Source organism: Anoplopoma fimbria, chromosome 18 (genome assembly GCF_027596085.1).
Source record: "Anoplopoma fimbria isolate UVic2021 breed Golden Eagle Sablefish chromosome 18, Afim_UVic_2022, whole genome shotgun sequence".
NCBI lineage: Eukaryota > Metazoa > Chordata > Actinopteri > Perciformes > Anoplopomatidae > Anoplopoma > Anoplopoma fimbria.
Genome location: NC_072466.1, coordinates 16,259,621 through 16,273,769, shown reverse-complemented (window position 1 = coordinate 16,273,769; position 14,149 = coordinate 16,259,621). Strand labels below are relative to the sequence as shown.

Sequence of the window (14,149 nt, the reverse complement as noted above, 5' to 3'; positions counted from 1 at the left end):
AGAGCTCAGGCGGCAACCTCTGGTTCTGGCGAGTGAAGCCATTGTGAAGGTGTCTTAAAACTTCTTCTCTCTACTGACTATCAGGGGGTGCCTCCTCTGAGTCGATTGTATGGAAGTCTATGGGAAAATTACTCTACTTCTCACTTGATTTATTCCCTCAGTAGACTTTGTAAACACAAGTTTATGGTCTCAATTGCTAGTTTCAAGTCTTGATTTTATAAATGAAGGCTCCCATTTAGAGTTAAATAGACCATAAAGGATATACCTGACGGTTGGCTTACTGTGATTGATAGGTTGCTGCCGCTACCATAGCCGTTAACAGCATCTCTACATCACTTCTCCGCATTCCAAATATGGTAACTTCTGTTCATTGGTTGCGAAAAAACAACATGGCGAAGGCCGTAATCCAAGATGGCGACTGCGAAATTGCCTAACTCAAGGCTTCAAAACAGCAATCTACAAACCAACGTGTAACGTCATCATGACTATGTCCACTTCTTACTCAGCAAAAAGTCAAACAAGTTTCCAGTGGGTGTTGGCCTCCACCAGGGTTGTCCCTTGTCACTGATTCTTACCGATTGATTATGGGGATAATATATAAATGTCTCTTTTCATTTCTGATGGGCTGCGTCAAGGAGAAGCAGCTGACCACATGATTTGCTTATTTTATCTACAGTAATCATAGTGTTTTTTCTCCCTTTCTGCTCTTCGCTGTAGTTTGTGTTGCTGTACACCTCTTTGCCTTTTTGCTCTACAATAAATGCATTAAAACGTACTTGCCTATCTGTCTGATCTCTGCACTTGGGTTCATCCCCTCTAGCGCTTAAATCAGTGGCATCATCATAATAATGGTAATATTACATCTAGACATCAAGATATTATTTGAGCAGGGATGTAAAGCACTGTTGATTCAATTAAAATGTAATGTTCATTATTTCCAGTGATGACATATTCATATATACTGTATATTCTAAATCTGTGATTATTTACACTAATATAGTAGGTATATTAAACTTGTTTAAACATAAAGGACTAATTCCATTCATTTAGGGAACACTTGCTTAGGGTACTTGGGAAGGCATTTGTCGATGCATGTAATACAAGCAGCTCACTACTTTCTGTTGTAAACAACAACAAAAGTTTGCAGGTGAAGGGCATGATGTTACCATCGTCTGTTTTAACTGTAAAAATATATAAAATAAGACAGAGATATGCAATTGGTACAAGATTTTCTGGGTATTCACTAATTAGCAGCTTTTCTTTCAAGCTGTCATCAGTCTGATCAAGTTGTTTAGCCCAACGGCTACAAAACAAGCCAACCTACTGAAATCATTTACGGGTTTGATATGGGAAACATAACAATTTATAACCTCGGGTAAAACACTGCTCTGAAAATTAGGAAGAATTTCTCTACTTCTTTACCCGTCTGCCAGCCCACAGGAACCGTCCCTGACTTCCACACAACATTGAAGAGGTGTGTCAACCAAGACAGCTCAACAATATTCAGAGCCTTCAACATCTCAAGAGAACTCCCATCCAAACCTAGATTGTACCAGCTTCTCATAAATCCATCACTGCATTTGTGTTTTAAGTCCTTCCAAAGTTGTTAGTAACTACTTCAAACCAGCTATTTATTAAATCGGGTTGCACCATTGCAACTTAAAGGTTTTAGATAGTATGGTCTTAAAATGTGTAAATCTGTTGCCAGGAAACATCTGTAGTGCTGTCCAATGAAGCGCAATTGGCTAAGTAAACAGGAAGTCAATGTCACAAAAGGTGCAAAGGATGTATCTTTTGCCAATGGAAATACACATATTTCTTGATGTGAACAGACAGACAAATAACTAATTTGTCTGTCTGTTCACATCAAGAAATATGTGTTTCAGATTAAGTGATATTCATAGAGTTTATAATGAAATATCCGAACTGGCATTATTTACTCATTCAGTCAAATGCTATTTGCACAACATTTAGTCATTTGAGGTATGTTGTGATATATTTGTCTAATGTAACTTAAAATCTTCCAGATTTACATCACAGAATTGATCAGATCAGATATTTCGACCCTAATACATATCTTGCTGTTCACTCTAAACAGGTCCCACATTAGCATAAAACTCCACTTGGTAAACGCGTAAGAACTAGGATCAAACTAAGTTTGAATTTATAAACAGTTTGTGCAACCATCTCTTAGTGCCTTGGCACTGTTGAGCTTTTGCCTACAGTGACTTCCACCACAGAGGCCAAAAACACCAACTTTGTGTCTGTCGGGCATGTCCGTCAGGTTCAAGAGTTACTTAAAGTGTTCTTTCAACAGCTTAATAATAACTCCACTGAAGTTAAACAGTTCTCTTCACCCTGCTGGAAACAGCCTGGCTAAAGTCCTGCATTCCATTCCTATGGATTAATGTAAATTTCCCTGAAGCTACAGTCCTGATCAGACCCCCTGAAATCTGTCCCTGTTTCAGGTGTCGCAGTTGCAATGTAGGAAGACATACTCGGAAGGTGGGAGTTGAAGGCCAAATCATTTTAAAGTAAATTATATACATATAGCCCAAAAAAGACATTAGACTCTGTACAAAATTACAACATTTAAAGGCCTTTACACTTGGACACTTGATCGGGCCACTCTTCTACACGATCACAGTTCACTTAACGGACGTTTGGGTTTACCGGGTCAGGCGGTCGCAAGAAAATATCGCCAGGATACATACCAGCAAAATAAGTCGTTGGCACATTATGTATACTTTTGTAAGGCAAAATGGAAGTAATGTGGACTTAAAGACATAGATCCTGCCAGACTACATTGTAAATTATGTTAAGGTTGAAACCATAGAACTATTAAATCCTCTTTTTACACAGGCATATCTGGTAATATCCTCTGTGATTAATCTTAAATTAATTATTTTGTTTCACTTATTGTGACTTATAAATGTATAAATGCCCATACCTCAGGTATTTTATTACTTCAATTTAAGAACCAAATGCCCACTCGAGCAACGTATAATCACATTATAATCCATTACAACTGTGACTATAATGCATTATAAAAAGATCATGATGTGTTACAACTATAACAATTACAATACACTGATTCTAGCAAACACAAAATGTCCAACAGATATTAAACACTATGATACTTGACCTTACAAGTGATTATAAAATGTTTTTGTAATTGTTATTATTGTTTGAAAGCATTATGGTTATTTATGATTGCTTATAACTATGATTATACAGTGCTATAAGCAGATTGAAGCAGATATATTTTATTGCATTATAAACGGTGCGCATAGAAAGTGTTACCAAATAGGTAAATATCATTTTCATACCACAGAAAGTAGGTAAAAACAACCAGGAGAAAAAAGATTTATGTCCCATGTACAAGGATCATGGTTTACTTCACTGGTCCAGAGGGTACCCTTTATTTATTTTACTTTGACTAAATTGTCAAGAAGAAAACTCAATGTATTGCTCTTCTCCACTGACCTTTGCACTGAGCCGGAGCGAAGAAGCACTCTGTGGAAGAGTTGGATAGATGGGCCGCAACCTTCTCCAGAAGGTCAGCCAGCACTGAGGAGAAAAAAAAACAGACACATAAACAAAATGTTTGCCAGTACAGCCTCAATAAATCTTAAATTAACAGAAAATCCAATTTACAAATTCAAATACATCAGATCCTTTACTTCCAACTATTTATAGAACGTGGATAATATCATGTTATATAAAGTACTAAATTAAGCAACCCTGTTACAGTGTTAGTGGTCTGGAAAGACATTTCCTGTGAACCATACAGTATCCATGTTTAATGTAGCAATCACTGAGTCATTGGCATAAAAGGAAGGTCAAAAAACTCCCATAGTTGTAACTATAGTTCAGAAATGAAGCAGGATGAAGTCTAAGCAGATAGATGTCTAATACAGAATATCATGGTTCAGCTGCAGAAACATGTGTACAATAATACCATCAGTACACTATGTAAATGTGCATCTGCTTGTATCTATTAAAAGCTTCACTGCCTCCGACTGTCCCTGAGTAAACTCTTAGTGTCATATCGCAGTGCTGTGCAAACCCACGCACAGTAACTGAAGAGCTATTGTGGGAATCAGAGGGAAACACTGGGTGATGAGGTGATTGTAAAGGTAATACAGATCATACAACACAACGAGACAGGAGCATATATATATGTGTGTGTGTGTGTGTGTGTGTGTGTGTGTGTGTGTGTGTGTGTGTGTGTGTGTGTGTGTGTGTGTGTGTGTGTGTGTGTTTCTAATATTCAGTCTTCACTACTTGATATGAATATCCATGTACTCCTAAACATGCCCTTTCATGTCCAAAGTTCTAATATTTTTAAGTAAAACTTCTGGTCCATTTCAAGAACTGCATTGACAGCTATATTCAGATTCCATATTTCTCCTCTATTACCAAGTACCAAGTTATGTTCATGCAACTGCTTATACATGCAACAACGAAAGCTTCTGTAAAAATGCTGTATTTTTTGGTATACGCAGCAGTGGAGCCAGATCAGAAAACATAATCATCACAATTCAACCCGGTGACTCTGAGCACAAGTGAAGGTATCTCATTGACATGCTGTTGAGGGACACCAATTGGGCAATCAATACGCTGACAAGATAGTGAGGTATTGAACATGGAAACAGTTCTATTCATGGGTGTTTTGATGAAGAGATAGTATACGTCATCATTTTCATCTAGAGCTGTGCAAAAGCCTGTCAAGACACAAGTGATAATCACAGTGTCCTTATATAGGGAGTTAGACATGAGTAATGTTCCCTAAATTGCCTAGGCAGTTGGTTCATTTAGATTTTAATAGATTTAAATGCAACAATTTATTTCACTGAATGTTTCTTTAAAAGTTGAATGCCAGGTTTTGCATGGTTAATGGCGTGCCAAATAAAATGGCACTTCTGCAGCAGAGGGAAGCTTAAAAGATAATAAATCTTGATCATGGTCTTCCAGTGAAAAGCCTTGAAATGAGCGCCGTAGAGCGGATGCTTTCACAGGCTGAGTTCAACAGTGTGCTGATGAAAGGAAGCAATCACTGTACAGTTCATGCATTAATGACAAGATTGTCTCCCTTTCGTCATTTTGAATGTATTTCAGTCCTCCTTGAGAGACAGCCAATTACTCCTACGAAAGAAAAGTAGGCGTCAGTGCCAACTCATAGTGACTGTCAATGGCAGTGATGAGGAGTTCTTAAAAGGTTCATGGACATCAGCTCTGTTTTATCTTGGTGAGGAGGTGTGTGTGGTGCACCTGTAGCGAAATGGAAGACATCAGCCGATAATGTAGTTACATACAGAATCCACGCTGCAGTATAGTTTTACTGTATCATATGGAGACTTTTGTTCTCCTCATCATTATTTCTTTACTCATGGACACATTCGATATGAAGCTTTATAGGGAGCTATTTGGAAAAGAATGTTGAATCTAAAAGGTGAAGGTCTATATTTATGAATTCCTCCAAAAAATAATGTCAGTCTGACGAGCCTCCTGTAATTATTGTCTGTGACTGTGAGTTATGACGAAAACAAACACCCCCTTTTTACTTGGTCACTTCCTGCATCTTGGGTTGATCAGATAGATATCCAATCCTAAAAAGGGTAAATTTATACTTGTGTAATCTGATTGTCCAAACCATTTTAGGAGGTGGTTAGAGACACATAATAACCAAGACGCATGCGTAAGCTTTACTCCATCCAAGTGTAACTACGTCAGTAAGCAGTCTGTGAAAAAAAACTCTACAATACAAGGTCTGCCACTGCGGTAAAGGCAGCTTAAGTTGTATCGGAAATACACGTAAGTTAGCTGTGATTCTCCCATTTGTTCAAAAGCAGCTCCAGTGATTAACAAAGTTGAACTGTGTTGATCTGTTCCCTGGCCAGTTCAGACATTGGATAATCTCGTTTTTGTCACTACAAACATTTATTTAAATCTTTATTTATTATACATTTTTCTTTTAAATGTGTTCTTTGTAAAAAATGTTTGCCAGTTATACTGTTATGCCTTAGACATAAGCAAAGTCCTCTAAAATGATAATATTGGCTGAGATATATTATCAAGATGAACACTATGATATCATTATGCTAATAGAAGGTAGAAAGTCCAGGCTACAAGGCAAATCTGCAGCTACCAAGTAAACCAGTGGCTTACCCTTTCCAGTTAAGATATTGGGTTTGGAGGTCATGGCTTTGCAGTACTGTCTCCGGCAGCTCTCCATCCAGCTCTCCTCATTCTTTAAGTCTTCAGATAATGGCAGAAATGTACTGATCTCAGAGTCTGTGTGGGAGAAAAAAAAACTATAGATGAAGAAATCACAATAATGCACCTTCACTAGGGCAACTTCATCAATGTTCCTCTTACCCTGTGAGTTATGGTGGATCTTTGGTTGGTCCAAATTGTAGCAGTGAGGTAGAGGATAACTTGAAAACATGGGCCAGGGGTAAGGCTCTTCTCCCTGGAATAAGAAGATCAATAAATCTGATTGACCATTTTGGCCAATTTATTACACCCTAATGCAATTATTACAAACAACCTACAAGATTAATCATATTTGCATTATCGTCTTTGATTTGTTCTGCACCAGTCTGAGTAGATAAATGCTTTGTCTGTTAATGAGTTTGCTGGGTTATGATGCGTCATTATGTTGGATTGTTAGTATTGGTTTGTAATTTAAAAACATTTCAAACTATTAACAGGGCAGTGGGGTTAAACAGTTGCTTGCAGATTAATTAAATGAGAAATAATCCTTTAGCGCAGAGCTAGCAGCAGTTATGAAATGTGTTTGTATTAGTATGCCATCATTTGTTTCCTCTTTTCTACCTTTATTTTTCATTCTCTCTTCCTTCCTCTCGCTGTAAACCACTGCCATTTAGTCTTGCAAAATGGTGTGCTCGAAATGTTAACAGGGTTTAGAAAGCAGGTCTGTTCATCCAATCGTCTGTGCCCTCTGCTCATGATAATCCCTGCTGGTATTTGAATCCGCCTCTCAGGTGATGTGCTGCTCTAACGACATTAGAAGAATATGCACAGAGCCCTGTATGTTGGTAAGTTGCTGATGATTGCATTTAATCCATATAAAGCTTTGGAACTCTGCTGCTGTTTTAGGTAATAGTTTTGAATGCAACGTGATTTGAGGTTCTTAACTTTTCCTAAAAAGAGTACATTAAAAATATTCAAAGTATCGCAAAATTCCACATTTATTTATTTATTTAAATTAATATTATGTATATTTGTATCTTCTCACATAATGGTCCAAATACTGTTTTTCCATAAACTATGTAATTCAGGTGGCCAAAAGTACATTACAATTCAAAGATCAGAATAAGCCTTATAAACCCAACATGTGGAATAACTGAGTAACTGTAGGAAGTAAACTGCAGAGTGGTACCTACAGTCCTGCACAGGGCAAAATGTGACTGTATGACATTTTTGGTCATAATGTCTCCTGGTGAATGCACCATTTTGTGTATGCCTGCATATTCTAGTCCCATGCAGCTGTACAATAAATCTTACAGTGTAACTTTTAATGTAAAAGTTGAATTATTTTAATTATTCATTGAAGATGTTTCATAGATGTTTCAGGTCTCCTTGTAGGTGGTAATATTCTGACAGACACTTCCAAATGCCTGCAATAGCCATTGTTTTTAACACAATGGTACATCTCAATTCTCACAAAGAGTGGATTCATTTTCCCTGTTTTGTAAACTTCACACAAAATCAGTACAAATTTAACAGCTTTCTGGTCCCTGTACTCCCTACAGCTGACAGGAGAGATGACTAAAAAAGACTTGTGAAACACAAAGGAAACACTCACAAAACTAATTCACACTCTTTCAATCTTTCATATCCTCTGCTTGACCTCTGTGTAAATTAGTTTCCTGCTTAGTGTCCAGTATCAACAACAACTTAATAATTTATATCCATCCCAAAACATGGTGAGTAAATAAAAGGTGCAGGCTGTAGACTTGTATTTATCTGTGTAGCCATCCAAAGATACCACCAGTTGGTAAGTGTAATTGGGTCTTCCCAGACAATACATAGGAAACCACATATTATCAAATACTAATACTTAAGGGGAAATTTTCCACCATTTTTATGTGGCAGTCTAATCAGCGTTGATGGTAAATGTAGTAAATTGAAGCAATACATTCCTCAGTGCCCCCAAAGCTGAGTTCACAGATGCAAAATGTTCTTGTTCTTCCTGCATTTGGTGCCATAAGTTGATGCGACAGTGACATAGTTGGAGGCAAGGAAGAACTACAGGCTATTTCACCTTGTATTTCTCTTTGTAGCCACAGGTTCACTCTAGAGGGCGCCCAAAAACTGGAACTTCCTAATTGTCTTCCCTTGTAATGAAAACTTGCTCTCTTTCCAACTGCAAAAATGACATCCCAAAATATGAGTGCAGAGGTTGTTATGAATGGGGAAACCCTTTACAATGTTTTGGCTGACATGAATACTCAGTCGCATTTTTTAGAGCCAGACTAAACGCCTAAAACAATGCAGCGTAGAGAGGGCTGGGCTGCAATCTGTGCAGGAGGATATGGTCGGCAGGGACACTGGGTGTCAGAAGTTTGCACGCAAATCCTGGTACATGTAGGCACTGTAAGCACAGCTCGGCAAGCAGGAAAACTCACTGAGGAATGTATTGCTTCAATTGACTACAATTACCATCAAAACTGATTGGACATCCCCAAGAAATGTGGCGAATTTTACCCTCAAGATTCTTTGGATACAAAATTAGAGTTGACCACAGCCTCACAGAAATACTTCTGTTGTACCAGGGTGTCAAATTTCCAAAACTTCAGCAGTGGCCCTCAGCATCTTAATACCGAAGCACAAGGCACCATTTAGTGTCTGTATAAGACGCACCATGCTTTCAACTAACTTCAATGTAAACCCATCCGAGGCATTATTAAATGATCAGAGCGACGACCGTAGTAAAAAGAGAAAGTTGCTTTGGGAGGGAGGGATGGTGGTTGGGGGAAAAAGAAATAAAGGACTTTTACTCAGGGGACCGCGATTTAGTCCATGTGGAACCAAAAGTTGAGTGATTTTTACTGACCACATTATGTCATGTAAAGCTATGTCACTGATGATATGTTGTTGTGTTCTGTTCTGTAGGTCAAGTGACGTTACAAGCGTACTTATTTTAAACCAAACCAAAAAATGATGTTTTCTCTAACCCTAAACCACTTGTTTTGTTGCCAAAACTAAACGCCTCTGTTTCACCGTGTTAACCAGGCAAACACTTTTACATAAACATTCTACCCCGAGATCACCTTCTTTTATTTATTTTTTTACTTCAACCCCAATGAACAAAAGCAAATTTGACTTGCCAATCCTGTCATTCAACCTTAGAGAGAAAGAGGTACCATAGATGTACAAATTCAAAACCATGTTACCATTCAAAGTAGAGCATTTCTCACCTCTTGCAGTGCCCGAGGAGGAAGCTTTCTCTCAGACGGTCCTCCGACCACACTAACGCGAACCAGCACGTGATTCCTCTCCACTGATAAGTTGTCTACGATTAACTCCCTGAGAAGGTTTTAAAAAAAAAAATGTAAGAGGTGGTACAAAAGGAACAGAAGTAAACAAGAAAACTTACAATGGCCTCAGGCCCTAATGTATTAAACATTCATGCACAGAGATTTGTGTGCTATGGAATGTCTGCAAGATGACAGAATGAGAAAGACATTAAAAGAAAAATGACATATGACATGTTGTGGAATACAATACATGTCCGACTTAGTCTGCATGTATATTGAAATATTTTTGGTACACAAGGCCATGCTAATTGATCCTGTTCACTAACACATCGAAACTACCTCAATGTACTGAACCTCAGATAACTTTCTTTTAAAAGACTTTGTGCAGAATTTGAAGCCTCTGGATGACTGTATCATTACTGCAAGACAAGTAAGAAAAGAAAGAGGGACGTTTCAATGCTTAGAGTGTTAGATAAGATCATAGAATATTCCAATTATAAAGGCACTTTAGGGTCGAAGGGTGTCAGCCTTGGTGGATAGTTCTTATAGCTGAAGCAATTTGGACTTGAATTTAGTAATAAAGGAGACTATTTTCTTGAACAGTTCTCTTTCCAATGGCCTGTTTGCCACAGAATGTAATTTGCATATATTTCTTAGTGAATAAAAAAAGTCACATCACTCAAAGCTCAAACAGATGAGGTCATATAAATGATTGCTCTCACAAAGTAGCTTTGGTCATAGTGTGTGTTAGTGATAGCAAAAAGGTCAAAGCAGAAAAGAAGCATTAGGGAAAATAAACAAACAGGGTAAATAAATAAATAAAAAAGTAAAGTTTTAAAAAAATTGAATGGGAGTGAAGAGGAGGATGAGACGATGATGTCTGTGATGATAATGGGAGCATGAGGGGAAGAGAGGGCACAGAAGGGAGATGGGAGAATAAATTAACAAGTCATCATTCCCCAAAAATTGAGCTAGGGCTCAGACATACAATGTGAGTTGGCATTCCAGGACCATTTTCATTCATAACCATAGCCACAACTCATTACCAACTTTCAGAAATAGCCTTTTCACTGTCTTTCCGATTTGTTTCATTTTATTTGTGACAAGGCAAACAAAAACAATTTCTCATCCTGAGCAATGATTACATTTGAAAGTGCTCCGTCACATCAGGATGATGCACAGAGGAGCAAAAAGCCTTCACTGAACGAGAGAGAGAATGAATGTGTACAAGTTGAATGTACTCAATGTGGAAACTATTGAAACGTCTAAATGTTTGAAATAAATTCCTTCCGTTCTCTGGAGTAAACTTTACTTTCTAAGAAGCTAAAAGGGGAACTGCCAAGTACAGAAAGCAAATTAAAGGAATAGTTTAGGTAAATACTCATTAATTTTCTTGTTCTCAATTGACAAGAAGATCAATATCAAGTTAATGTTAGTGTGTTAAGAACAGGTATATTTTTGAAGTATGGACAGAGCCAGGCTAGCTGTAATTTCCCTCTGCCAATCTTAATACCAAGCTAGGCTAACAGTACGGCAAGCCTAGCTTGGTATTAAGATTGGCGGTAGGAAATTACAGCTAGCCTGGCTCTGTCCATACTTCAAAAATATACCTACCAACACCTTTAAGGGGTGCAAGAAACTCTGAACAACATTACAAGGTCTTGTCGTCACAGTGATAATGCCGTTTTGTCTACAGAGACCTATTACAAATATGTTAATTGATAAGCTTTAGAGGTATTGGTTGGAGTCCTTTTAACCTCATTTAAACAGGCTGGCCATTTCACTTTGCTTTCAGACTTTATGCTAGACTGAGCTAACCGGCTCAGGCTTCATAGTTAATGTATATGGGATGATATTCATCCTTTCATCTCATTCTCGGAAGGAAAGCAAAAATCTTTCCCAAAATGTTGGAACTATTTCTTAAAGTGAGAAAAAAGTATTTTCTGTTTCTAATTATATAACATCATATCAAATTATAATGCTGATGTTATTCCCTTTTTTTATTGCCAACTAATGACAAGATTAAAACCAAAAAGGAACTTATTACTCACTTACTTTCTGACTTCTGTTACAACCATAACCTCTGAGAATAACCACTTATGATACAAACAATTATATCATTATGACAGAACTGTTTAGGCAATTGACAATAACAAAACTTTCCAACCATATATTTTTAACTATGCGTTTGTTGGTTCATACCCATCATCTGTGTCCAGCTCTGTGACGTTCTCCCTCTGACTCTTCAGCAGCATGGAGCAGATGTTGTACTGGCTCTCCAGCAGCAGAAATGAGTCCAGATTACAGCAGAGAACACTGAGCAGTCTGCAGCAACACAAACAAACAAAACAAGACATCAAACATACAGAGGGAACTGGTATATACAGGCAGTTCACACAGTAATGTAGCAATACTACAGGGTAGAACCATGTAGACAAAGACCCTATTTGGACTTTGGTTATCCATTTCCCCTAGCCTTGTTTGTCTGCAAGTGCTGGATCAGTCATCACAATTTTTCACCAGCTCAGCGTATCCAATTGCAAGCTTTGTTAAATAGGAACCCCTTGGGAAAAAGCTCCATGGTAATTTTCAGTTGCTGGTAATGACATCAGGCTCAAGCAGCATTTTGGGACACTACAGTGTGTTTTAGCGTAATAACATCTTTCAAAACTTCAGCGCTATTGCTTGTCACAGTTTTATAAGTAACAATTTTTGGTGGAAAAACAAAACAAAACATGGGAACAAGAGTGGTAATAATTTTTCCCAAAACATATATTTACATACCCCACCACCACCTCATCCTAGCAGCACCAGAGCTCATCTTAATTCATTCTTTGTGCTCCGTCACTGGTGTGCGGCATAATCTATATCTGTTCATACTCATATTGTCTACATGCTCTGAGCTCTACCCCTTCAATTCATTTGGAAAACTGGTCTTTTAAATATCAGTGTCCGGTTGCAAAAAATACTTTAAGTTACAAACATAAGTTTGTCACTTGTGCAAATCATTTCCCTGAGCTTAAGGGTTCATTTAGGAGCATCACATAAAGCCTCTTAGGTTGTCTCCTTGCCTTAGTGTTTAGACTAAGGCTTTCACGGTAGTTGCTGTCAAAATACAGCAAATGTGCACTTCAGTTACTATGGTAGCACTTCACTCACATCATCATCTTGTAACGTTATTGGACAGCATTATTGGCGGTGTTAGCTAGCCTCTCAAAAAATGGTCAACAAAGAGAATACAAAAAAACAGCCAAGCTGGACAGTAGATTGGGATTGTTGTTCTTCTCGGTCAATACAGGGTGTGTAATATTATTAAAAACAGTATAGTTTAATAAAGATTTTGAAGATAGACTGACAGTCAAATCTATGCTCAAGTTGCCACATAACTTTAAGTTTAAATAAATAGTTTAACATTTTGTAAAAATGCCTCATTCTCTTTCTTGCCGGGAAGTAGTTGATGAGATCAATACCACTCTGATATGTGAGATTTAAGTATGGAGAGCATAACCATAACAACCCATTAGTCACCTAATAGACTGACAGAGCATGTTTAGATTCAACTACTTCTGTTTGAAATGAATCAATAACATAGTCTCAGACCATCTTTCGCTTATGTCTGCAGATAGACTGACGTTTAAGTCATGCATATCTTTAAATTAGGAAATATCCATATAGTTTACTGCTACTTTGCACATGCTCAGTATGATATTACTGTATTTTTATAGAGTTTTACATATGCGTCCAAGTTGATTTCCTTCATCATTTTCAATGCTAAAAGTTATTTGTCACAATATGGCTTGAAAGACAACAAATGCTGAATGAAATGTCAAAGTGTATAAACTTCAGCTATTTTTACAGGAAGTTTAAAAAAACTCTGATCCTGCTTTCCATGAAATATACCTCAACTAATGTGTGTGTATCTGTGTGTTCTTTTACTGAAATATTAGAGGTAGTGTAAGTTCTGCATGCTGTTTGGTGTTAGTCCTTGTGAAAAACATCTCTCCTTTAAGCAGCTACTTCATTTCCTGATGTGCTGGGCAGTTGCTTGGACTACTGTTTGACTGGCAGCTCTACTCAGTCATTCTGACAGCAGCACAGCAAGAGGCTGAGAGTCTGTCAGGCCTTCTGACCTCTCTCCGTTTGAAACTAAGAAACAGAGAACAAGGCCGGCTTCCAGTTTGTGTCCTATCTCACTCAGAGGCTTCTCTTCAAGTCAAGTGGGGTGAAGACTGACTTTCCAATCAGAGATCTTTTGAAATAATAAGCAGTTCTGAATAGTAATTCATTGGCAAACTTTCAAAAACAGCAGTGGCAATTGTGTTGCCTGTAGGAATTGTCATTCAACCAATTATCATTGGCAAAAATCAATTAATATGCTGATTGTTTTTGTCTATTAATTGTTTTATCTACAAACCAGAAAGTTATAGGAAATTAAATTCCCTAATCCAAAGATACAGAGGTATACTAAATAATATACTAAAAGATTAAGAAAACCAGTAAATACTGTATTCACGTTCTTTGGGGAGACATTGGTGAACAATGAAGGCCCTCATATCTGTTTTGGTTAAGTTTCTTCATCAATCAAGGCATGTTGTGGCCTGTTAGTAGCTGATAGAGCAATAAGACTTTGCTGTCATTAA

The 14,149-nt window shown here is 37.6% G+C and overlaps 1 protein-coding gene across 2 annotated transcripts in view; it reads right to left on the bottom strand.

Moving 5' to 3' along the window:
* Positions 1-14,149, bottom strand: part of tbc1d32 (TBC1 domain family, member 32) — a 63,957-nt gene that overhangs the window by 24,313 nt on the left and 25,495 nt on the right. For both annotated transcript variants that reach the window (XM_054618071.1, XM_054618072.1), the window contains exons 24-28: positions 11,712-11,834; positions 9,450-9,558; positions 6,382-6,475; positions 6,172-6,297; positions 3,487-3,570 (exon numbers count right to left, since the gene is read on the bottom strand). In XM_054618071.1, coding sequence (XP_054474046.1) covers positions 3,487-3,570; positions 6,172-6,297; positions 6,382-6,475; positions 9,450-9,558; positions 11,712-11,834 — 536 coding nt within the window. The remainder of the gene's footprint in view (positions 1-3,486; positions 3,571-6,171; positions 6,298-6,381; positions 6,476-9,449; positions 9,559-11,711; positions 11,835-14,149) is intronic.